General features: G+C 42.9%; 2 protein-coding genes across 2 annotated transcripts in view; one reads left to right on the forward strand and one right to left on the reverse strand.

Moving 5' to 3' along the window:
• The window catches only part of LOC144507178 (exocyst complex component 3-like), a 49,457-nt gene that overhangs the window by 11,263 nt on the left and 12,448 nt on the right, over window positions 1–25,746 (reverse strand). The window contains exons 5-7 of the mRNA XM_078234029.1: window positions 20,745–20,864; window positions 5,413–5,513; window positions 3,576–3,665 (exon numbers count right to left, since the gene is read on the reverse strand). Coding sequence (XP_078090155.1) covers window positions 3,576–3,665; window positions 5,413–5,513; window positions 20,745–20,864 — 311 coding nt within the window. The remainder of the gene's footprint in view (window positions 1–3,575; window positions 3,666–5,412; window positions 5,514–20,744; window positions 20,865–25,746) is intronic.
• On the forward strand, window positions 11,684–12,061 carry LOC144506840 (histone H2B-like). The gene has a single exon (XM_078233195.1). It carries the CDS (start codon window positions 11,684–11,686, stop codon window positions 12,059–12,061), a length of 378 nt encoding a protein of 125 aa, XP_078089321.1.

Consider the following 25,746-nt stretch of genomic DNA (forward strand, 5'->3'; position numbering starts at 1 on the left):
GGGGGTCTGATCCGGGGGGGGGGGGGGGGGGGGGGGGGGGGTGGGGGGGGCAGGGTCAGCAGGGGGTGGGGTGCTCTACCAGGGGAGGGGGTCTGCCTCCCATCGGAGGGATCTGCCTCCAGGGGAGGGGGGTTGGTCTGCTGGGGTGGTTAGCGGGGGGGTCTGCCAGGGTAAGGGGGGTGGAGGGATTGCCACTGCTGGGGGGCGTGTGCTGGATATCAGGGCGCTCTGAGAAGGATGGTCGAGAAGGATGGTGGCCGCAGACTGACTTCACAAGGGCAGAGAGAGCTTCGGAGGTTCCCCTGCAGAATAGAAATCCGCTTCGGATTTTTATTTAGCAGGTCGCTAAAAGCGCAGATCCGGATCGGGCCGCGCGGTGGTAAAGTGGGATTTGGCGGTAGAGTTGGGTGCGCGGTTCATTAAAATCGATTTAAATGCATGCTAATCCATTTAAATCGTCGGGCTGCCTGATTCAGGTGCGGACCGGATCCGCGCCCGAATCGGGTGTCGGTAAAGTCGCGATTTGCTCGGATTCGGGTGCAGATCGCGTTAAAGGCCCGACGCCCGAATTTACCACGATTTCGCGCCCGAAAACGGGCGCAAATTGTTGGCAAAATCGGGCCCATGAACCTGGTATAAACCGTGCTGACGTGACGTCACATTGGCACAGTCAATATGCAGCGGGGGTGGGGTGGTGGGTGTCAGGTGACGGCGAGGCGGTGGGTTAATAATATTTAGATAAACGTGGGTTCAAGATTTCATCCACAAAGAAATTTAGGACAGCGGCAAGAAGAACATTTTTACAGACAGTGGAACATACTACCAGAAATAATGGCTGAAGCAAAGGCCTAGTCAACGTTTATCAGGTTATATGGTTACTTAAAAAAAACAGGAGGATAACAGGGATGGGAGCAAGGTAGACACATGGAATTGCCAGCTACTGTTCATTTGGAGAAGAAAGATCAACAAAAGTGGTTGGGCCAAAGGACCTGCAATGTTTGAGGTATAAATGGGAAGGTAGCAGCAGGAGGAAAACTTCCCTGGAAACATTCAAGACTTGAATACAGTCTAGAGAAAAACCACACCAGAAATCCTAGTGTTAATCAGCTGAGAAATGAGGGCAAATTAGAAACATGTGGACTCTTCTGTTTTAAAAGGAGGCAACCATTCAAAAGTACATAAAATATAAACAGAACAAATTAGGGTAATCTGAAAATGGTTTCACTATACACAACAACCACAGGACTTGGGCATATACATGCAAACTGGTGACAGGCACATTCTGGACTGATGTCATCACTTCTTCACATAAAAATACCTGGAATGGCCTTTCAGGTAGAGTAATAGAGGTGTTGTAATCATAGAAACCCCACAGTGCAGAAGGAAGCCATTCAGCCCATCAAGTCTACACTGACAACAATCTCACTCAGGCCCTATCCCTGTAACTCTACGTATTTACCCTGCTAATCCCTTGAACATACAGATCCCAGGACACTAAAGGGCAATTTAGCATGCACCTTTGGACTGTGGGAGGAAACCGGAGCACCTGGAGGAAACTCACGCAGACACGGGGAGAATGTGCAAACTCCACACAGTGACCCAAGCCAGGAATTGAATCCGGGTCCCCTGGAGCTATGAGGCAGCAGTGCTAACCACTGTGCCGCCCACTATTAGGTAATGGGGAACTGCAGTTTTCTCCAGAAGATTGAGCTACATGTAGGCTGAATAGCATCACTCCTATCCACAAGAGCTTTATCTTTATGTGAAAAACCCTACTGATGTTAAGTGCAAGGAAATCCCAAAACTCAACTTGGAACATTGGTTCTTAGTGGCGTTTATTTTCAATTTGGTACAGTGTGTGGAAAGATCTGCAAATTGGTAAGGAACTTGGTGCAATCAATTAATAAAAAAAATTAACTTAAAAGAAACACATAAAACAAGACTACAATACACTACAACAGTACACTGAACTACAATAGGGGATATACAACACAGTCTCTCATAGATTTAACTCCTGTTCCCAGCTATCTACATTCTTGAACTCTTGAGAAATGGCCCTTTCCCAAACAACATCCAATATCATAGAACACTATTAGTTAAATCCAGCAAAAGCTGGAGGCAGATATTTCAGGAGTGAATTTAGAAAATACTTCTACACACAAAGAATAGCAGAAATTTGTAACTCTCTACAAACAACAAATCACAAACAATTGATGATTGAAAAGCTTTTTGTTAACCAAAAATATTAAGAGATATGGAGCAATGGGTATTTCGGGTTAGGTAACAGGTCAACCATGATCTCCTTGAATACAGAACAAGCTCAAGGGGTTTCTCCAGAGGCTTCAGCACATAATCCAGGCTGACAAACCAGTCCAGGACTTGTGGAATGTTACATTCATGGGAGGTCCAATATGCTCTCTCAATTAGAAATAAAAGGTCCCAAGGTACTATCTGAAGAAAAGGAAGACAGCTCCACCAGTGTTCTGGCAATACTTAACCCTCAATCGATATCACCAAAAAAATGAATATAAGGCATTCATCTAATCACACTTTGTTAGACCTAATAGTGCTAACTTTTCCCCTATGTTGGAACTGCAACTACATTTCAAAAGTACTTAACTGACTATGGAGCACTTTGGATGCCCTTCAGTCTTCCTTTCATTAAAACTGCAACTAATATGAATATATTATAACATTTTTATGCTGTTGGAGCCTAATGGGTAGTCACAAAGACACCAGCAAAGGCTGATGGTTAAAAATGGCTAACTCTGTATCAGGAAAGAACAGGAAGCGCAGTGAAGAACAGGCACAGGAGCTGATTGGACAGCGGCTCTGGCTACACAGACCCTGTGTAACGTGCTCCTGAGAGAAATGTGACCCCTTGAGAGAGACACGACTCCCTAAGCATTTGTGACCAGAAAGACAGTGACACTGATTAGTGCCTGTCCTGCGAGTACGTGACGGAAGACACATCAGTGTCAGCAGGATCTCTTTAAGAAAGAGAAACAAAGAAGCATTGACAGTATTAACCCGCAGGACCAACCATCACAGAAGAAGCGACAAGACTCCAAGTCCTGGACTCTGAGACATCGGAACAAAGCCCATCGGGAGAGAGTCTGATCATCTTGCCTCGCCATGGGTAGTATCTAAGTTCAAGTCATGACTTTGATATTTTTGTGAAGCTTTCAATACTTTTTGAATAATTTGTGTATAACGAAGTAAGTCAGATACCTTGTGTATAATGAAGTAAGACAGGGAATGAATACTGTGTGTGTAAAAAAGTTTTGATATCTTTTGTAGTGGAGTTTTGATACTTTTGTGGTAACTTGGTAAGATATAATAAAGTAGGTTGTTGTGTGATAAGTTGAGAGTCTTTGGGCAGGATCTTACAACCTCGCCTGTCCAGAAACCATAAAATCCTGCCCGAGGTCAACAGACCTTTCCATTGCCCGCCCATTGCCCGTTATGATTCCCATGGCGGGCAGGGTGGTAAAATTCTGGCCTTTGTTTGTAATGTCAGTTAACCCTATATCCAAGGGGCAACACTATTCATATCAGTCATTAAGAAGATTTACCTTATGTCAATATAGTTGTTGACGCTTACTATCAAAAATGGCAGTGGGTTTGGAATGCTTGTTTTTTTGACCTTCAGTTCCTGTTGATAGCTAACAAAAAAAATTCAAAGTTTAATTCTAATGAAAATATATTAAATGTAAAATATAAGTAATAATAATGTACAAACTATTAAAGATAAACATCGATGAAAAAGTCTTAATTCATTAATATACTGAACCCTTTAAAGGTGAAATAAATGTTTGTGGTGAACCATAGATGGTTATCACTATGGGTACTTGTACATATGTTACTCTTGTTACTGTTGGGGTTAGGGTTGGGGTGTTCCACCTGTTGGTATTGTTCTGTGGTACACTCCGGTTGGCTCCGCCTACCTAAAGGAGTATAAAGGTCACTGCACTGCCTAGTGACCCTTTAGTCTGGGATTGTATTGTTAGTAAGAAGTTTAACAACACCAGGTTAAAGTCCAACAGGTTTATTTGGTAGCAAAAGCCACACAAGCTTTCGGAGCTCTAAGCCCCTTCTTCAGGTGTCTCTTCGGCATCTCCACATCATTGTATTGTTAAGCAGTATGCTCCATTCTTGTTGCTAATAAAAGCCTTTATTTCCCGGGTATGATCCAGCCTCCCGAGTGAATTAATCGCGCATCAATGTTATCAACATAAAGAATGATTAAATGAAATCACTTATTTAATTCCAATATAAAAAGTATACAAACCCTGAATTTAGAACTTATATCCCCCTTTTTTTTTTAAGAACAATTGGTGTTAAATTTTGTTTGATATCATTTCTGTGAAGTCCATAGGAAGTTTATTAAGCTAAAAACATTATTTAAATTAAAGGGGTTGCTGTTGATGACGATGATGTTACGAAGACCATAAAAATGCAAACAAAGCAATTGGAGTTCGTTTCTAGAGGAAGAGAATTGAAAAGCAGGAAAATAATGTCAAACGTGTATAGGTCCATCGCGAGACCACACTTACTACGTACAGTTCTGTAATCCATATTTATAAAAGGATAAAGGATACTATAGATGGTGTAAAAAAAAAGATACCAAAACTGAGAGGTTCGAACTATCTGGAAAGAGTGAACAGGCTGGATGGTTTGTATTAGACCTGTTTTTCTGCTGTACATTCATCTATAAAAAATGTGGAAATATAAGAAATATTTATGGCACAGAAAGGGGCCATTAGACCCTTTGTGCCCATACCAGCAAAAAAAGACCTAACCCGAATAATCCTCACCTTCCAGCTCTTGTTCACAGCCTTGAGGGTTAACCTCAACTGCAAGTAAAGAAGTGTTTTTTTTAAGTGTGCTGAAGGTTTCCGTCTCTGCCATCCTCTGTACAGTGAGTTACAGACCCCACTACCCACAAATGTCATGGCACTCAAATGTGATTCCACTATTTAAGGAAGTTAAGGAATTCTTCATAAAAAGGGGAATAACATAAAAATGAAAGCAGGATTTGAAAGCATTCAATCAGGCTTTAAAACCTTTCAATTTAAAACACTGGTGATTTCCTGTGATTCTGGCAAGGTAGCCACATTCATAGGGAGCATGGGTCAGAGTTAGGGCTACAAGACTTGCACCTTGATTCTTTTCTTCTGCAGGATTACAACTTCTGTCTTCTTTATACCCTGTAGGGACTGCTGCAAAGTCCCTGACTGAACTCACATCTTGCTTTAGTAGCAGCATATGTTAATCATTATGGCTTGTACAAGCACCTTGGCAAAAACTCAATTGTAGTTATATTGGCACAAAACCTCCAGTGCCACTGAGGCTGTAAACTTGTGACTGTAAAGCAGGCTACAATGGACTTAATGTTATTATAAAAATTACCAGTGTAGTAAATTTGTTAATTCATCCAAGCAGAAACGTAAAGCTTTGTCCTTCAGTTTATTGCTGATGTTGCCTGATTTATTCAGGTTTTCATGAATCATCTGCAAAATAAAATCACAAAGGAATTAAATTACACATCATTGCACAGCCATATATTACCTTAATAGAGCTGAATAAAAATACAAACAGCGCATACTTATTGATTTTGTGGATCATCAAACTTAAAACTTTGACTACTATACAAGAAACCAAATCCACACTCATTACGCTGGCACTAAATCACATGAACAGCATTTTCTATACTGAATTCCATTTGTATAAGAATGAAGGAATTGGTCTCATATGGCACAGAAAATTTATGACATAGAAATAATAGAAAAAGAAAACCAGGGGGAAAAACAGGAATGGCATTGGAAGCTCCTGCTGGAACCATTAGGTCCATGAGGTGGCACAGTGGTTGGCACTGTTGCCTCACAGTGCCAGAGACCAGAGTTCAATTCCAACCTCGGGTCACTGTCTGTGTGGAGTTTGCACGTTCTCCCTGTGTCTGCACGAGTTTCCTCCGGGTGCTCCGGTTTCCTCCCACAGTTTAAAGATGTGAAGGCAAGGTTGATTGGCCATGCTAAATTGCCTCTTAGAGTCAGGGGGATTAGCAGGGTAAATATGTGGGGTTACGGGGATATGGCTTGGGTAGGATTGCTGTCAGTGCAAGCTCAATGGGCCAAATGGCCTCCGTCTTAGCCCATTATTGAGCTCTGATGAAGGGTCACCTTGACTTGAAATGTTTACTCTATTCTCTCTCCACAGATGCCGTGAGATTTTCCAGCATTTTCTATTTATGTTTCAGATTCCAGCATCCGCAGTATTTTAATTTTATTAACTCATCTGTTGTTGAAACCCTCATCCATGCCTTCATTATTTCTAGAGTTAACTATTCCAGTTCACTCTTGGCTGGCCACTCACATTCTACCCTCTGTAAACCTGAGGTCATTCAAAGCTTTGCTGATCAGCTTTGCTGATCATGTTTTACCTCACAGCAAGTCCCATTCCCTCATCACCCCTGTGCTCGCAAACCTTGTCCAGTCGAGGAACATCTTGATTTTAAAATTCTCATCCTTGTTCTTAAATGCCCCAGTGGCCTTGCCCTTCGCTACCTTTATAATCTACTCCAGCCCCACAACCCTCCAGGATATTTGTGCTCAGCTAATTCTGGCCTCTTGAGCATTCCCAGTTATTATTACTCCACCATTGGTGGCCGTGCTTTCGGTTGCCTAGGCCCCAAGCTCTGGAGTTCCCTCCCTACATCTCTCTGCCAGCCTGTCTACCTTGCTTTCCTCTGTTAAGACACTTTTTAACCAGATAGTTGGTCATCAAACCTCGTATCTCCTTATGTGACTTGGAGTCACACATGGGAAGCACTTGGGACATTTGACTACATTAAAGATGTTATATAAATATAAGTTGTTGGCATTGTTTAAGATAAAATCCCTCAATTGTGCTACTTTTCTCCACCCCTAGATGGTACTATGGTGCTGTAGATTTTAGTCAGTTTGACCAAAAAGGAATAAATTTACACAGGCAGTATTTCAATTTTATCTCCACTTCCCACACATCATGTCAGAAAGATGTTTAAAATAGGGTAGATGTATCTAAATGCAGAATAACAACAGAATACTAGAAACCATTCAACAGGTTAAAAGTCAGCTGTGGAGAGTCAAGAACCTATTATCAGAGTTGGAACGTGTTAGAGATTAACAGACTCCCAAGTCTGATGCAATGGAAAATTGAGATTGGGGGAGAAAAAACAAGCGGCAGGAGAGATTAAGTAACCCAAGTGATAATGACATAGGGTAAAAGGTGTTGGCAATGGGGCAACTAAAGAAGCAAAAGGTGGATCAGAAGGAGACGTAAATGACAAAAGCAGAAGAGCAAAAGGGAAACATGGAAAATTGGGCATTCTGTTTAATTGAAGGACGTCAACCTGAAATGTTAACTACTCCTCTCACTACAGCTTCTGCTGGATCTAATTTATTCTTTCATGGAATGTGGGTGCTGCCGGCAAGGTCAGCATTTGCAGCCCATGCCAATTACCCTGGAACTGATTAGCTTGCTAGGACATTTCAAGAGGGCAGTTTAAGAGTCAACCACGTTACTGTGGATCTGGAGTCACATGTAGGCCAGACCAGGTAAGGATGACAGAACCCCTTCCCTAAAGGGCATTATAAGAACATAAGAATTAGGAGCAGGAGTAGGCCATCTGGCCCCTCAAGCCTGCACCGCCATTCAATAAGATCATGGCTGATCTTTTTGTGGACTCAGCTCCACTTACCTGCCCGCTCACCATAACCCTTAATTCTTTTTACTATTCAAAAATCTATCTTTGCCTTAAAAACATTCATTGAGATAGCCTCAGCTGCTTCTCTATAGTAAACCAGATGGGTTTGTACATCAATTGATGATAGTGTCATGGTCACCAATGCCAGGCCTAGCTTTCAATTTTTATTCATCGAATTTAAATTTCACCAGCCGCAACGTTGGGTTTGAATCTATGTCCCTCGAGCCTTATTCTGGGCCTCAGGATTACTAGTTCAGTGACATAACCAGTTCAGGAACTTCAGGCCATGAATTCTGTCCTCCATTTTGCATATTTTCCTAGTGCCAGTCTGTACCTTGTTCTCACGTTTTTTTCTTTCAGACAGTGCTGACTTTTATTCGAACAAAGAAAAGAAAGAAAATTACAGCACAGGAACAGGCCCTTTGGCCCTCCAAGCCTGCACCGACCATGCTGCCCGTCTGAACTAAAACCCCCTACCCTTCTGGGGACCATATCCCTCTATTCCCGTCCTATTCATGTATTTGTCCAGATGCCCCTTAAAAGTCCCTATCGTATCTGCTTCCACTACGTCCCCTGGCAGCGAGTTCCGGGCACCCACCACCCTCTGTGTAAAAAACTTGCCTCGTACATCTCCTTTAAACCTTGCCCCTCGCAGCTTAAACCTATGCCCCCTAGTAATTGACTCCTCCCCCCCTGGGAAAAAGCTTCTGACTATTCTGCTATTAACTTCTGCTCTGGACAAATGCTTTGTTCCTTTATTACTATCATTCCCATTCTCTTTGCCATTTGTTCCATGACATCTTTGTAATTTAATCTCTCCTGCTCTCTAACCTATCTCTGTCTGTCTTTCCTTTTTGCTCCACCTGACCCTCATCCCTCTTGTTTACTCTTGAGGGAGAATCTAGAATGGGAGGTCACTGTTTAAAAACAAACAGGTTGCCCGCGTAAGACAGAGATGAAGTTTTTTTCTCTTAGGGAGGGTCATGAGTCTTTGGAATTCTCATCCTCAAAACGTGGCAGAAGCAGAATCTTTGAATACATAAACACAGTGGCTACAAGAGCAGGTCAAAGGCTAGGAATACTGTGTCGAGTAACTCACCTCCTGACTCCCCAAATCCTGTCCACAATCTACAAGGCACAAGTCAGGAATGTGATGGAATACTCCCCATTTGCCTGGATGGGTGCAGCTTCAACAACACTCAAGAAGCTTGACACCATCCAGGACAAAGCAACCTGCTGGATTGGCACCACTTCTACAAACATCCACTCCCTCCACCACAGATGCTCAGTAGCAGCCATATGTAATGTCTACAAGATGCACTGCAGCAATTCACCAAAGTCAGCACCTTCCAAACCCACAACCATTTCCATCTAGAAGGACACAGGCAGCAGATACATGGGAACACCACCACCTGCAAGTTCCCCTCCAAGCCACTCACCATCCTGACTTGGAAATATATTGTCGTTCCTTCGCAGTCGCTGGGTCAAAATCCTGAAATTCCCTCCCTGGCAGCATTGTGGGTCAACCCACAGCATGTGGACTGCAGCGATTTAATAAGGCAGCTCACCACCACCTTCTCAAGGATGTTGCCTGGATTGAGTGGCATGCCTTATGAGGATAGGCTGAGGGAGCTCGGTCTTTTCTCCTTGGAGAGACGTAGGATGAGAGGAGACCTAATAGAGGTATATAAGATGTTGAGAGGCATAGATCGGGTGGACTCTCAGAGGCTTTTTCCCAGGGTGGAAATGTCTGCTACGAGAGGACACAGGCTTAAGGTGCTGGGGGGTAGGTACAGGGGAGATGTTAGGGGTAAGTTTTTCACACAGAGGGTGGTGGGCGAGTGGAATCGGCTGCCGTCAGTGGTGGTGGAGGCGAACTCAATAGGGTCTTTTAAGAGACTCCTGGATGAGTACATGGAGCTTAATAGGATGGAGGGTTATAGGTAGGTCTAGAAGGTAGGGATGTGTTCGGCACAACTTGTGGGCCGAAGGGCCTGTTTGTGCTGTAGCTTTTCTATGTTTCTAACTAGGGATAGGACTAAATGCTGGCCAGCCAGCGACTCCCATGTCCCATGAATGAATTTTAAAAAAACTTAAGGCAGGGCGAGATAGATTCTTGATAAGCAAGGGGGTGAAAGGTCATGGGGTAGGTAGGAATGCGAAGTTGAGGTTACAATCAGATCAACCATGATTTTATTCAATGGTGGAGCAGGCTTGTAGGGCTGAGTGGCCTGCTTCTGCTCCTATTTCGTATGTAAGAAAAATGATTTAAGAGTGTCATTTACATAGGGTTACATTACATAGGATATATGATAAGAAACAGGCCGTTAGGCCCAACCAGTTCACATGCATGTTTATGCTCCATTTGAATCCATTATCTTTTTCATATCTAAATCTACCATTGTAACTCTGTACCATTGTCCCTTCTCCTCATATACTTATCTAGCACTTATCTAGCTCACCACATGTAGAACACATCTATGTTAGTCGCTTCACCCACTCCCTGAGGTTTCACATTTTCACCACTCTTTGGGTAAAGAAATTTCTTATGAACTCCCTATTGGAGTGACTATTGTATATTGAAGGCCTCGAGTTAGTCTCTTCCTCACAACAGGAAACATTTTCTCTGTATCCACTCTATTAAAACCTTTCGCAATTTTAAAGACCTCCATTAGGTCATCCGTGAGCCTTTTTATTCCCCAAGAGAAAAGTGATCTAGCCTGCCAATCCTTCCCTGATATGTATACCCATACAATTCTGGTATCATCCTTGCAAATCTTCTCTGCACTCTCTACAGTGTTGCTATATTTTATTTATTAAGGTGCCCAGGACTGCATGTGGTCCAAGAAAGGTCTGATATAGGTTTAGCATAACTTCCCCCAGTGACTTAGGAGATGAATGAAAGCAGCTCAATGAATAGATCTTCAAGGTTCAATGGAAGTCCTGGGATACTGCAAGCACAACCACCAAGACTAGCTTGATGAGAATGATGAAAACATTTGCCATCTTCTCAAACAGAAACCATTTGCACATGCAAGTCTTGTAGCGACAACCACCAAGCCTGTAAAATTGCTGACGCAAGCTCCAGCATGCCTTATGAGGAATGCAGAATAACTAGTGGAACACAAAAGCTGATGAGCTGCAACATCAAACTGAGAGGCATGATTCATATTTTTACAATGTAGACTGCATATGGCCCTCCTGTGCGAAAGTTACGCCTTAAGAATTACAATTTTTAACAGAATTAAGCCATGGATTTAAATACCGTAACTTCACGTATCTGTATAAGCTTAAACACTATGATGTAGAATTCAAATGCATTTTTATAACCATGCCTTGCATACTTGCCTTTAACTACATTAAGCCTCACCAAGCTGGCGAGACATGGTATAAATTGATAAGGTGTTCTGGATGTGTGAGAACCTTCTTCAGAATGTAGCAGATTAGGAGCTAACATCAGATGCTCGGAGCTAATTAAAAAGTCATTTACGTGCCCTGGTAACTAGTCAATTTGCTCAAATGCTTTGTAGAAGAGGAAACTTGTTAACAGTTTGGGGTATATGGAGGTAAAAAAAAAACATGTTCTTTGCAATGGAGAGAAAGGAAATCCAGCAAGAAATATCTCTACCTAGGGTGTGAGAAGTACAAGGAATTCTCAACAGGGTACAGAAGACCGAAGTGACTACAGAAATTTAAAAGTCAGAATCTTAGAATTAAGTGAGAGGAATCTACAAGACAAATCCAGTCTGGGTTTTTGTGTGCTCCATTGTCCATTGCTGGAACAAGCTGTGTTAATTACTGCTTATACTTCCACTGGGGGGAATTGGGTTGCTTGTTTATCGCTTTGCCCTATCCTCAGAACACAGGCTGACATTAAGCATGAAGAAGACAGAGATTTTGTAGCAAGTCATTCTGTTTCTGAAGTTGATCAGGATCATGGTTGAGGACAAGAAAGCTGGGGCAGCCAAGAAGGGTGCCAAGAAAGTCATCAAGAAAATGTCACCCAAGGGCAGCAAGAAGAGGAGGAAGTCCAGGAAGGAGAGTTACTCCATACACATCTACAAAGTGATGAAGCAGGTTCACTTTGACACCGGCATCTCCTGCAAGACGATGAGCATCATGAAGTTGTTCGTCAAAGACATCTTTGAACGCACCACGGATGAGGCTTCCCACCTGGCCCATTACAACAAGCGCAACACCATCAGCTCCCAGGAGATTCAGACCGCTGTGCGCCTGCTGCTGCCCGAGGAACTGACCAAGCACGACTTGTCAGAAGGGATAAAGGCAGTGACCAAGTACACCAACTCCAAATGAAACTGTATGATGCAATGAAAAACACCTCCCTGACCATTTACTCCAAGACCCCACAGTCACTATCAACAACATATCTTTCCATGTGGTACAGGAAGGTTTTGCTTTCTTGGGAAGATCTTCTCCAATAACACTGTGCTGGATGACAAAAATCAACCATTGCTAGGCAAAAGCGAGCCAGTGTGTAACAGACTCACTCACAGGCTCGGAGTTTGCCTCAGCACAAGTCGTCGAAGTCTATCAAGCAGTGGTTATTATATCACTTCTTCATTGGTACAAGAATTGGATAACCTACCAACAGCAGGTAAACCAACTAGAAGAATTTCATCTTTGTCGTCAGAGATCTATTTGCAACATTAGATGGCAGGACAAAACTCCCAGCATAATCCCCGATTCTACCTGCCTCACATTTACAGGTATTAAATTTCATTTGCAAATCACTTGCCTCTTCTGCAGGTTTATTAATGTCCTCCTGTATTTGTTTTAGTCCTTCTCCGTATTGACTATCTCCATTAATGTGGTGTCATCCACAAATTTAGAAATTGTTCATACCGTATTTTTTCAAAGCATCAGGCTGAGTGAAAGCTAGCATGTAGCTCTCCAGTTGCACAGACCAGTTTTCTCTCCAGACCTTAAGCCTCTATGAATAAAAGAAAGAGTGGGCTGGATTTTACACTGCCTGGTGGGGTAGGGCCTGATAGAGTCGGCACCTGGTTCCACAGAGAACAGGGCGCCATCTTTAATGGGCGCCCAGATCAGAAGTGACCACTTCGTACCCCCCAACAGCTCCCCCCCCTCCACCGGGCCCAGACAATCAGGGGCACCCTATTCCCCACTGGGCTATCAATAATCGGTAACTTTTTTCCCATCTCCCCTCACCACCACAGATGTATCGCCAGCATTTCTACCCCCCTCCCTCAGTGTCCACTCTTCTCCCCCACCACGCAGAAATGGAAGCCTTCCCTCTTGCACGGTGAGTGCTGTCTGACTGAGAGGAGTCCTTTTGGAGTTGGATGAACACAGGGAGTTGGGTGAAACAGGCAGCAGAGGCTACAAGCGAGAGTGCTGATTGGCAAGTGTTATTTTTTCTTTGTGCTCTTGACATTGTGTTTGTTGTACATTATTACAGTGTTTCTGTGTAATTTCTGTGGTTTATAGTTTGAAAAGGTTATACTCGGTAGTAACCAGGAGCAGGAAAGAAGGGCCTTAGAAAATTGTATATATCTGAAACAAAACATCTTTCAAAAGTTTAATTTAAAGGGGTAAGACGTGACAGGAGAGCTCCAAGCTGTGGTTTGCTCCTCTTGTTCCATGTGGCAGGCTGGGGACAGTTCCAGTCCCCTGGGTCAGCATGTGTGCAGGAAGTGTCTCCAGCTACAGCTCCTGGAAGCTCGAGTTTCAGAGCTGGAGCGGCGGCTGGAGACACTATGGAGCATCCGCGAGTCAGAGAGTATCGTGGATAGCACGTATAGAGAGTTGGTCACACCGCAGACTCCGTAGGCAGAAGAGAATGGGTGGCCACCAGACAGAGCAAGAGAGATAGGCAGGTAATGCAGGAATCTCCCGTGACCATTCCCCTGCAAAACAGATATACGACTTTGGATACTGTTGAGGGGAATGACCTCTCTAGGGAAAGCAGCAGCAGCAGCCAAACTCGTTGCACCACGGTTGGTTCTGCTGCAGAGGGGAGGGGTAAAAAGTGTGCCAGTGCAATAGTTATAGGGGATTCAATTGTAAGGGGAATAGACAGGCATTTCTGTGGCCGCAAGCGAGACTCCAGGATGGTATGTTGCCTCCCTGGTGCTAGGGTCAAGGATGTCTTGGAGCGGCTGCAGGACATTCTGAAGGGGGAGGGCGAACAGCCAGTGGTCGTAGTGCACGTTGGTACAAACGACATCGGTAAAAAAAGGATGAGGTCCTAAAAGCAGAATATAGGGAGCTAGGAAGAAAGTTAAGAAATTGGATCTCAAAGGTAGTGATCTCAGGATTACTACCGGTGCCACTGTGCTAGTCAGAGTAGAAATGAGAGGATATATCAGATAAATACATGGCTGAAGAGATGGTATCAGGGGGAGGGTTTCAGATTCCTGGGGCATTGGGACCGGTTCTGGGGGAGGTGGGACCTGTACAAATTGGACGGGTTACACCTGGGAAGGACTGATGTCCAAGGGGGAGTGTTTGCTAGAACTGTTGGGGAGGGTTTAAACTAATATGCCAGGGGGATGGGAACCTATGTAAGGAGTCCGAGAAAGAGGGAGCAAGGATAAAATGTGGGGAGAAGGTTCCAACTACATCAAAAATCAGGAAAAAAGTTAAAAGGAAGGAGAATTCAGGAGATGTTATTAATGGAAGTGTTAGAATTCAAAAAGAAGGTACAAAAACTAGCATAAGGGCACTTTATCTGAATGCTCGTAGCATTCGAAACAAGGTAAATGAGTTAACAGCACGAATCATTGCGAACGAGTATGATTTGGTGGCCATTACAGAGACATGGTTGCAGGATGGTCACGACTGGGAGTTGAATATCCAGGGGTATCAAACTGTTTGGAGGGACCGACAGGAAAGTAAGGGAGGTGGTGTAGCTCTGATATTTAAGGATGACATCAGGGTGGTAGTGAGAGACGATATAGGTTTTATGGAAAAAAAGGTTGAATCTATTTGGGTGGAAATTAGAAATAGTAAGGAGAAAAAGTCACTGATAGGTGTAGTCTATAGGCCACCAAATAATGACATCATGGTGGGGCGAGAAATAAACAAAGAAATAACTGATGCAGGTAAAAATGGTACAGCAATTATCATGGGGGATTTTAATCCACATATCAATTGGTCAAAACAGGTCGGTCAAGGCAGCCTTGAGGAGGAATTCATAGAATGTGTCTGCGATAGCTTCCTTGAACAGTATGTAATGGAACCGACAAGGGAGCAAGCTATCCTAAATCTGGTCCTGTGTAATGAGATGGGAATAATGAATGATCTTACAGTTAGGGATCCTCTTGGAAGGAGCGATCACGAATTTAAAATACAGATGGAGTGCGAGAAGGTAAAATCCAGTACCAGTGTCTTGTGCTTAGACAAAGGAGACTACAATGGGATGAGGGAGGAGTTGGCTAAGGTAGACTGGGAGCAAAAACTTTATGGTGGGACAATTGAGGAACAGTGGAGGACTTTCAAAGCAATCTTTCACAGTGCTCAGCAAAAGTATATACCAGTGATCAGGAAGGACTGTCGAAAAAGAGATAATCAGCCATGGATATCTAAGGAAATAAAGGAGGGTATCAAATTGAAAGAAAATGCATACAAAGTGGAAAAGATTAGTGGGAACCTAGAGGATTGGGAAATCTTTAAACGTCAGCAGAAAACAACAAGAAAAGCTATAAAAAAAGGTAAGATGGATTATGAGAGTAAACTAGCTTAGAATATAAAAACAGATAGCAAAAGTTTCTACAAATATATAAAACGAAAAAGAGTGGCTAAAGTAAACATTGATCCTTTAGAGGACGAGAAGGGGGATGTAATAACTGGAAATGAGAAAATGGCTGAGGCATTGATTAGGTATTTTGTGTCGGTCTTCACAGTGGAAGACACAAATAACGTGCCAAAAATTGATGACAGGAAGGCTATGGCAGGTGAGAACCTAGAAACTGTCATTATCACGAAAGAGGTAGTGTTGGGCAAGTTAATGGGGCTAAAGGTAGACAAATCTCCTGGTCCTGATGGAATGCATCGCAGGGTACTAAAAGAGATGGCGGGAGAAATAGAAAATGCACTCGTGGTAATTTACCAAAATTTGCTGGACTCTGGGGTGGTCCCTGCAGATTGGAAAACAGCAAATGTGACACCACTGTTTAAAAAAGGAGGTTGACAAAAGGCAGGTAACTATAGGCTGGTTAGCTTAACTTCTGTAGTAGGGAAAATGCTTGAATCTATCATCAAGGAAGAAATAGCGAGACATCTGGATATAAATTGTCCCATTGGCAAGACGCAACATGGGTTCATGAAGGGCAGGTCATGTTTGACTAATTAGGTGGAATTCTTTGAGAACATTACATGTGCAGTGGACAATGGGGAACCTGTGGATGTGGTATATCTGGGTTTCCAGAAGGCATTTGACAAGGTTCCGCACCAAAGACTGCTACATAAGATAAAGGTGCACGGTGTTATGGGTAATGGATAGAGGATTGGTTAACTAACAGAAAGCAAAGAGTGGGGGTAAATGGGTGTTTTTCTGGTTGGCCATCAGTGACTAGTGGTGTGCCTCAGGGATCAGTGTTGGGACTGCAATTGTTTACGATTTACATAGATGATTTGGAGTTGGGGACCAAGTATAGTGTGTCAAAATTCGCAGATGACACTAAGATGGGTGGAAGAGCAAAGTGTGCAGAGGACGCTGAAAGTCTGCAAAGGGATATAGATAGTCTAAGTGAGTGGGCGAGGGTGTGGCAGATGGAGTACAATGTTGGTAAATGTGAGGTCATCCATTTTGGTAGGAATAACAGCAAAATGGACTATTATTTAAATGGTAAAAAATTGCAGCATGCTGCTGTGCAGAGGGACCTGGGTGTCCTTGTGCAGGAATCTCAAGGAGTTGGTTTGCAGGTGTAGCAGGTAATTAAGAAGGCAAATGGAATTTTGTCCTTCATTGCTAGAGGGATGGAGTTTAAAGACAGCGAGGTTATGTTGCAGCTGTATAAGGTGCTGATGAGGCCACACCTGGAGTACTGCATACAGTTTTGATCTCCTTACTTGAGAAAGGATACACTGACACTGGAGGGGGTGCAGAGGAGATTCACTAGGTTGATTCCGGAGTTGAGAGGGTTGGCTTATGAGGAGAGACTGAGTAGACTGGGGCTATACTCATTGGAATTCAGAAGAATGAGGGGAGATCTTATAGAAACATAAGAGTATGAAGGGAAGTTGTTTCCAATGGCGGGTGAAACTAGAACTAGGGGGCATTGCCTCAAAATAAGGGGAAGCAGATTTAGGACTGAGTTAGGAGGAACCTCTTCACACAAAGGGTTATGAATCTGTGGAATTCCCTGCCCAGTGAAGCAGTTAAGGCTACCTCATTGAATGTTTTTAAGGCAAGGATAGATAAATTTTTGAACAGTAAAGGAATGAAGGGTTATGGTGAGCGGGCAGGTAAGTGGAGCTGAATCCACGAAAAGATCAGCCATGATCTTATTGAATGGCGGAGCAGGCGCGAGGGGCCAGATGGCCAACTCCTGCTCCTAGTTCTTATGTTCTTATGTTCTCCCATGGGGACTGTAACAAGGGCCTGCCCCTGACACTGTCCCATGTTGGCAGTGCTAACCTGTCAGTACCAACTTGTTCCAGGCAGCAGCGCCAGGGCTCTGTCCGGGTGTGTCCCTCTCCTTCAGTGGGGGGCTATACTTACCTTTGCAGCCCTGGAGGGATCTTCTCGACTGAATCTCATTTTTAAAAAGCTGCTGTGAACATCACCGATGTGACATCACATTGGCGCAGTTTGAATATTCAGTGAAGTGGGGTCATGTGGTGGAGGTGGGAGGAGCTGTGTAATCATATTAAGATTTATTCAAATCCATTAAAATGAGGTTCTTGCCCTCTGTGGGCCTGAACCTTGTGATGTCACCGGTGAGTTGCGGGGAAAATCGGGCAATGTTAACTCTCCGGTTCTCTCTGATGGTAAACACAGGCTGATAATTCATCCGTGTATTTTTGATTCCAAAGTCCAGATTGTTCATGTAAAATTGTGAACAGCAGTGATCTCAGCACTGATCCTTGTAGAACACTGCGTCCCACCTTCTGCCACTCTGAATAATATCTTTTATTCCCAGTCTCTACTTTCTATCAACTAAAAATTCATTCTGCTACTTGTCCCCTGACTCTACAGAAACTAGCCTTATTCAATAGTCTTATTCTGGGCCACCTCTTCAATTCTCTTGGTTTGTAGAAATTCCATCAATTCTCCTCCCACCAATGTTAAATTGACTGGTCTATAATTCTCTGGACATGTTCTATTCCCTTTCTCAAAAATTGGAATTATTTAGCTATTTGTTCAGTCACCTGGGCACTATGGGCGGGATTTTAGGCCTCGCTCAGGCAAGACTGGAAATTCCTGCCCGAGGTCAACGGAGGTTTCTGTTGTCAGATCCTCGCCCCCACCGATTCCATGGCGTGCAAGGTGGTAGAGTTCCAGCCTATACCTTTGTTTAACAAATTATTAAATATTTGTAGTAATGTGAGTTTGTTTAGTTTATTCAATAGGTCCCCTTTTTAATTTTAAGAGCACTTTTGAACATCTCATTATTCAATGTCACGTCTACCTGTTCTCGCTCCTTGGCAAGTACTGAAATGAAATAATTTATCAGTGTTGTCCACATCTGTAAATTAATTTAAAAAAAACATAATAGAAAGACAAATATCTAAGAATGCTGATGACAAACCGATGTGTGACACAGTAAATAGTATAGACAGGAGCGCAAAATTAAAAAAAAAAAGATAGATTAAGTGAATGGTTAAAAGTGTGACAGAGAGATTTCAATGCAGGTATGCAAGTCATCCATTTAGGATCAAAAGAGGATGGATTTGAGGATCATTTAAATGGTAAAAAGCTAGGAACAGCGGAGGCCCAAAGAAATCTGTCTGCCCCTATATAAAGATTAATAAAAAGTAGTGGTCATTTACAAAACATAATCAAAAAGGCGTATGGGATATTAGTCTTCATAACGAGGGGCTAGAATATGAAAGGGTTGGAAGTGTTGCTGCAGCAAAACAAGGTCTTGGTATACTCTACAACATTTTTGTTCATGAAATAAGAAGCTCTTCCTGAAAACCACAAAACTAGATTATTTTGTTATACCACTGTTGTTAACATAATGCAGCAAGGACAACTCAGAAAACTGATAAACTGATAAACAAGCAAGCAACAATACTTAAATATTATGCATAGTTCTGGACACCACACCTTACAGAGGATATGTTGACTTTGGAAGAGGTGCAAGCCATATTCAAAAGCTTGCTTTTATTTATTCTTTCATGAGATATGGGTGAAAGGAGAGATGGTTAGATCCTCCTTCATTGGAGATGATCATTGCCCAGCATTTGTGTGGCATGAATGTTACTTGCCATGTATCACCTCAAGCCTGAATGTTGTTCCAGATCTTGCTGCACGCAGGTACATACTGCTTCAGTTTCTGTGGAGTTGTGAATGGTACTGAACACTGTGAAGTCATCAATAAGCATTTCCACTTTGGACTCTATAATGGGCAGACAGTCCATGGCTAGGCAGTATTTCCCTTCCCCAATTGCCTTTAGAAAGTGATGAGCCGTCTTTTTGAACTATTGCAGTCCACATCATGTCGGTACACCCACAGTGCTGTTAAGGGAGCTCCAGGATTTTGAATCAGCGACAGTGAAAAACAGGCAACATAGTTCCAAATCAAGATCATGTGTGGCTTGAAGTGGAACTTGCAGGTGATGGTGTCCCCATGCATTCGCTGCCCTAGTTCTCCTAGGTGGTAGAGGTAATGAGTTTGGAAGGTGCTGTCAAAGGAACCTTGGTGAGTTGTTGCAGTACATCTTGTAGCTGATACAAACTTCCTGGCTTTGCCAAGATCCCTCAATGCAGTACCTCATAACATATTTAGTCCAATAAAAGAGCGGAATTCCAGAGATGAGATGAGTGACTACTCTGAACATCAAGGCAGCATTTGACCATGACATCAAGGAACCCAGAAAAATTGAAGTAATTGGGAACTAGGGAAAAACTGCGATGCTTGGAGTCATACCCAACACAAAGGAAGATGGTTTTTGTTGTTGGAGGCCAATCATCTTTGCCTCAGGACGTCACTGTAGGTATTCCTGGGGGTAGTGAGCTAGGCCAGCTGCTACATCCGTTCATTATAGAGCCCAAAGTGGAAATGCTTATTGATGACTTCACAGTGTTCAGTACCATTCGCAATTCCTCAGAAACTGAAGCAGTGTGTACCTGCCTACATACTGCAGCAAAATCTGGAACAACATTCAGGCTTGGGGTGATACGTGACAAGGAACATTCATGCCAGACAAATGCTGGACAATTATCATCTCCAATAAAAGAGGATCTAACCATCTCTCCTTGAATTCTATGATTTCATGTTGAACTCCATTAACATCACCAAAGACTGTCCACTATCTACAAGGCATAAGTCAGGAGTGTGATGGAATACTCTTCACTTATTTGGACAAGTGCAGTTCCTAAAGCAATCAAGAAGCACAACAAAACTCAAGAAGCTCAACACAATCTGGAAAAAAAGCAACCCGCTTGATTGGCACCCCATCTACCATCTTAAACAATCACTCCCTCCGCCAATGGTGCACAGTGGCAGCAATGTGCACCATTTAATAGCACTATGAGCTTATCTACCACATTAACTGCTGTCGTTGAAGAAGGGGCTCACCATCACTTTGAAGGGTAATTAGGGATAAGCAATAAATGCTGCCTTTCCCAGTGTGCTTATGTCCCATGACGGAATAAAGAAAGCTCAATTAATAATTTTAAATCTGAGATGGATAGATTTTTGCTAACTAAGCGACATAAAGACAAAATGGAATTAGGGTACCAATCAGCCATAATCTCATTTAATGATGGATCAGACTAGAGAGACTGAATGGCCTTCTCCTGTTCCAATGTACTGATATATACTCAGAATATTGAAATATTTACCTGACTTATGTGAATGGCCATATCAGAATGGTAGCAACCCATCAGTAATTCTGGTTCCTGCGATTCAAATTTTTTCATCTCTTCCTCCAAAGCATTTTTCATCCAGGTTGAAATTACGATCTGAACATTCAAAAAATGGCAGAAGTTATTTCACTTAAAAACCTTGAGTTTTGAGAGTGGTTAGTGGGGAGGATCGGGTCATCAGTCGAACAGATAATCAGTGCGGAGGGATCTGGTGGTCAGTGGTGGGACAGGTGGTCAGTGACAGGTGATTGGTGGGGAATTGGTCGATCAGCGTAGTTGCTTTGGTGGTGTGGTAGGATAACTAATATAGTTACCCAGGAGTTAGAAGTGATTTTAATTCTTCAAATTTTTCCTAGGTAACTATTCTTGTGAGACACTCAGAACCATCCAATGAATGCAATTAAAATCAGAGCGTCTGATGGTTCCCAATGCAGGACAGTTGAGAGTGAAGGACTGCTTATTCCATTATTTCAGATGACTGTTTTTACATTTGAGATTTTTGACTAGGTTGTTGAACTTTGTTGTGGTAGGTAGGTAATTAATATGTGTGACTTTTTTTCATTTTCTGCTTTAGCCTACTTACATAACTACCGCTATCTTCATCTCGGGGTGCAGATGGTGTAGTGATATTGTCACTGGACTAGTAAACCAGAGACTCAGGGTAAGGCTCTGGGGACCCAGATCTGAATCCCACCAAGACAGATGGTGAAATTTAAATTCAATAAAAATCTGAAGTTAAGAGTCCAAATGATGCCCATTGGTGATCTGACATAAAGGCCCATCTGGCTTACTTTACCTTGTCTGGCCTATATATGACTCTTAAACACCCTCTGTAATGGTTGAGGAATCCTTTAATTCAAGGGCAATTAGGGATGGGCAATAAATTAAAAAATGAATAATATAAGCATACCTTATGTTTCTCACTGGAATATTTCAGTACCACAACATTGGCAAGTTTTTACAAATGACCAAACCTTCAAAAATTAATGTTAATGACTTACTTCTGAAGGCAACTTGAAAATCTGGAATGATATTCGATGTAATCTTCGATGTAAATGTACCAATCATGTACAAAGATTGGTGAAAATGTAATGTAGGTTCTTTATTTGAAGATAAGACAATATACAGATAGATTTACTAGGAGGCTAAGCATCTAGGCCCTTAAAAATGGATCTCTGGGGTGTTGTACCTGGGAGGGTACCCCAAAGATGCACATAAGGATTGCATGGCAATTGCCTGGGATGTTCAAGCTTCCACTGGCCAACTGTCCTGCATTGGGAACCATCAGACGCTCTGATTTTAATTGCATTCTTTGGATGGTTCTGAGTGTCTCACAAGAATAGTTACCTAGGAAAAATTTGAAGAATTAAAATCACTTCTAACTCCTGGGTAACTATATTAGTTATCCTACCACACCACCAAACCAACTACGCTGATCGACCAATTCCCCACCAATCACCTGTCACTGACCACCTGTCCCACCACTGACCACCAGATCCCTCTACACTGATTATCTGCCCGACTGATGACCCGATCCTCCCCACTAACCAACTTGCCCCCTCCCCCAATTGAACAACCCATTGCCGAACCACCACAACACCACACCCCACTGATTACCCAACTCCATCCACATCCACCCCACCTCTATTCCACCCTATTCTACCCACTTAGCTTCTCCCTGACTTCCCAAAGTGGCTGGACCTTTAAACCTATCTACTTTATGGCAGCCAGTGCTGTTTAAAATAAAAAGTGGGTCTTCTTTACCCTTGGACTCTCCTGCCCTTGACTGAAGGCCTCGGGAACCTGCTGCACTTCACTGTTCCCCCTCGGTCCAAGTCAGAAGCTTGGGTAAGAAAGGTACGCCTGCATTTCAGGGCAAGTAACAAGGAGTGGAATGGCAATCTAACCGAACAGTTGAGTCCTATTCTATATCTTGCTGCTTGCAAACTACCTGCAAGTCATGCGGCTTTTACACCACCATTGGTTTAGGTATACAATGGTTGACAGTAGTTGCTTCCTTAAAAGATATATGCACATCATATCAGAAAAGCTTCTGTAATAGATCACCCATGTACTTCAGCAATGTGAAATTGGCTATTATAGAATTGCTTATTAGTCCTACAACACAGAATAACTGTGTAGGCATAAAAAGCATTTGTTGCCCTATTTATTTACTGAAATGCAAAAGATACCATCATCATAGTGCTATTATTGCAGTTAATTGATTCCTCCAACAGTGCCACCATCTGTGGCACATTCTGAGACACCATCCTCAGTTGTCTGTTCAAAAATTTAATGATCTACAAGCAACCTACTTTTAAATACAAATCCCCTGAGATTTGGACAAGTGCCATCTGCGAAATGCCTCCTCATCTTTTGACTTCCAGTGTCTAAGGAACTTGTACTCTATGTGACACCTCATTTTCCTCAGGATTCAGGTTTATTTCCTACACTACCCCGCAGATGTCTCAGGAGGTAGAACTTGAGCAGATAGCAGCATATATACAAATATGTGAAGAGGGAGTGTGCAGCCTTGAAGCAGTGGCAACAAATTCTTCTTTCTGCTTTTCTTCGTGACACATCTACAAGTGAAGGAAGTATGGGCAGCACAATAGCCATGGAACATTCGGTGCGGGGAACGAACATATATTGTGCTGAAATATTATGATCCGTCACAGTGAAAATCATGGATGTGGCCGAAATTTTGAAATCCCATCCCCGAACCCTGTATTTCCCATTTCTGCCTGAGTGGGGCCAGTGTTCACGCATGCACAACTTGGGGAGTCAGATGGCTATTTAAATCACAAGCTGTCTCCACTGAAGTGGGACTTTGGAAGAACAGGTGTGTGAAATCTGGAGTGTGCAGATTAGAATAGACAGGAGGAGGTCTGAACTCGGCAAGATTTTATGAATAGCCAGGCTACCACTTTGGAGAGGTAAGGTCCTCCTTTGAATACGGTCACAGGACACTTTGGGAGAGGTGAGGCATGCTTTGGGATTGTCAAATGTGAACATCATTATGCACTTTTTATGCACAAATCCTTTGGAACTACCCAGCTGTCAAGGTATGTTAAGGAGCTGTTCAGTTGTCAAATTTGCCAAAACTATCCATGAAGTGTCAAACCTGTCAAGGAACTGTCCAAGTATATTAGCTGAATTGGCATGGAGGGGTAAAGGCAAAGGGTGGTGGGTGGGAGGCATGGGTTAACAGTTATTTAGTTGGCATAGGGGTATGGGGGCTTATGCGTGGGAGAAGAGTGAGGAGGGACGAGCGTAGGAGGAATGTATTTTGCTGTATCATTAGTTTATTTAAACTGTGCCAAAGCAAAGAGGCAAAACCTCCTGTGCAGCCCACCTCTGCACCTGGCAGCCTCCACACGTGTTCCAGGGTCATCTATCCTTACTCCTGTTTCAGCTGATTCCCTCGGCACTGACTGAAAATCCTACCTGCGAGTGAATATTTCTAAAGATTGGGATCACTGAGCCAGGAAATCTCCCAACTCTGCAAACCCGACCATGGGACGAAAATCCAGACCTATGCTTATCCTACAGAAGCTAAAAAGCGCAAGAACATGGTGGTTAGAATTAATCTGCAGCTTGCCACCCAGTTTTACCATCTACTTCTCTTGTGTATTTGCCCAAATGTTCCAGAGTTTTCTCTTCATATGAGGAAAAAGGTTGAAAGCTATTGGTTCTATTACCAATAGTTTTGTTTTGTGCAATCGATAATGGGTCCTTTTCTCCAAGAAGAATGTAGATGTCTGAAAGATCTCTACTTGTCTAGGTATGGAATCCAACCCAGCTATCAGCAAATTAGTTCTTAATATGCATGATAATTGCTGCAGGTAATATGCTATTATCAATCAGGTGAAGCATTCTTTCATGTCAGGCTGTGAGTGAATGAACACTTGGGCAAGAAAAGAGATATGTGCGTATTACGGTATCTCATGCAAATTTCCATTAAGGTGTAGCAGTTGGTGCTCGACTCAATGAAGGTATGGTATCTACAAATGTGAAATGTGCTTATTAAGCTATATCATTACAAGGTGGTATTTCCCCTGTTACTTTGATTACCATGATCTCTGCTATACTGGAACATTGAATGTTTGGCCTGTTTCCCCCAATTATAAATCCACTATTACTATTTTCCAGAGGTTTGTGCAAATAAAACCTCTACAAGTCTGAAAACCTGAAAGTTCGGGATCCTGTTGCACCATCCACAGATATAAGAGCATTTAGGGACATATTCAACTTGTGAAGGCAACCAAATAAAGGCAATTATTTCTCCATTGTAGTAATTCTCCGATGTCCTTGTGCCCTCACATAATAGAGGCAGCTTGTCCTTTGAAACTGTGGCAGGCGTTAAATTATGTAGTTTTGCTGCTTTTCCCAACAATGCAAACTCCAGATAGAGTGAATGAATAGCACTGAGTTATAATGGCCTTGATCAAAGAAAACACAATGGAGTCAAGAGTGAAATATTGCATTAGTTGCCAGACTTGCCACTTCAAAACACTGCAAGATCACTCATCCCTTACATGTCTTTAGGAAAATGACTTTTTGTTAGAGACCTAATTTTAAGCTCTTGCTCTACAGAGCAGCTGTGGTCCCCACCCTCTTGTATGCATCAGAAACATGGACAATGTACAGCAGACACCCCAAATCCCAGAGAGCTATCACCAACATTGCCTCCACAAAATCCTGCAAGTCCATTGGCAGAATAGGTGAACCAACATGAGCATCCTCTCCCTGGCCGATATCCCCAATATCGAGTCACTGGTCACGCTCGACCAGCTGCTATGGTGGTCCACATTGTCCGAATGCCTGACACAAAACTCCCGAAACAAGTCCTCCATTCCGAGCTCCACAATGGAAACGCTACAAGGACATTATGAAAACCTCCCTAAATAAATGCAACGTCGCCATCGACACATGGGAGTTGCTTGCCTTAGAATACACAAACTGGAGAAGAAACATC

The sequence above is a fragment of the Mustelus asterias genome, chromosome 18 (assembly GCF_964213995.1).
Source record: "Mustelus asterias chromosome 18, sMusAst1.hap1.1, whole genome shotgun sequence".
NCBI classification, from domain to species: Eukaryota; Metazoa; Chordata; class Chondrichthyes; order Carcharhiniformes; family Triakidae; genus Mustelus; species Mustelus asterias.

Excerpts from the sequence above, each read along its gene's own strand:
- LOC144506840 (XM_078233195.1), top strand. The coding sequence starts at position 11,684 with ATGGTTGAGGACAAGAAAGCTGGGGCAGCCAAGAAGGGTGCCAAGAAA.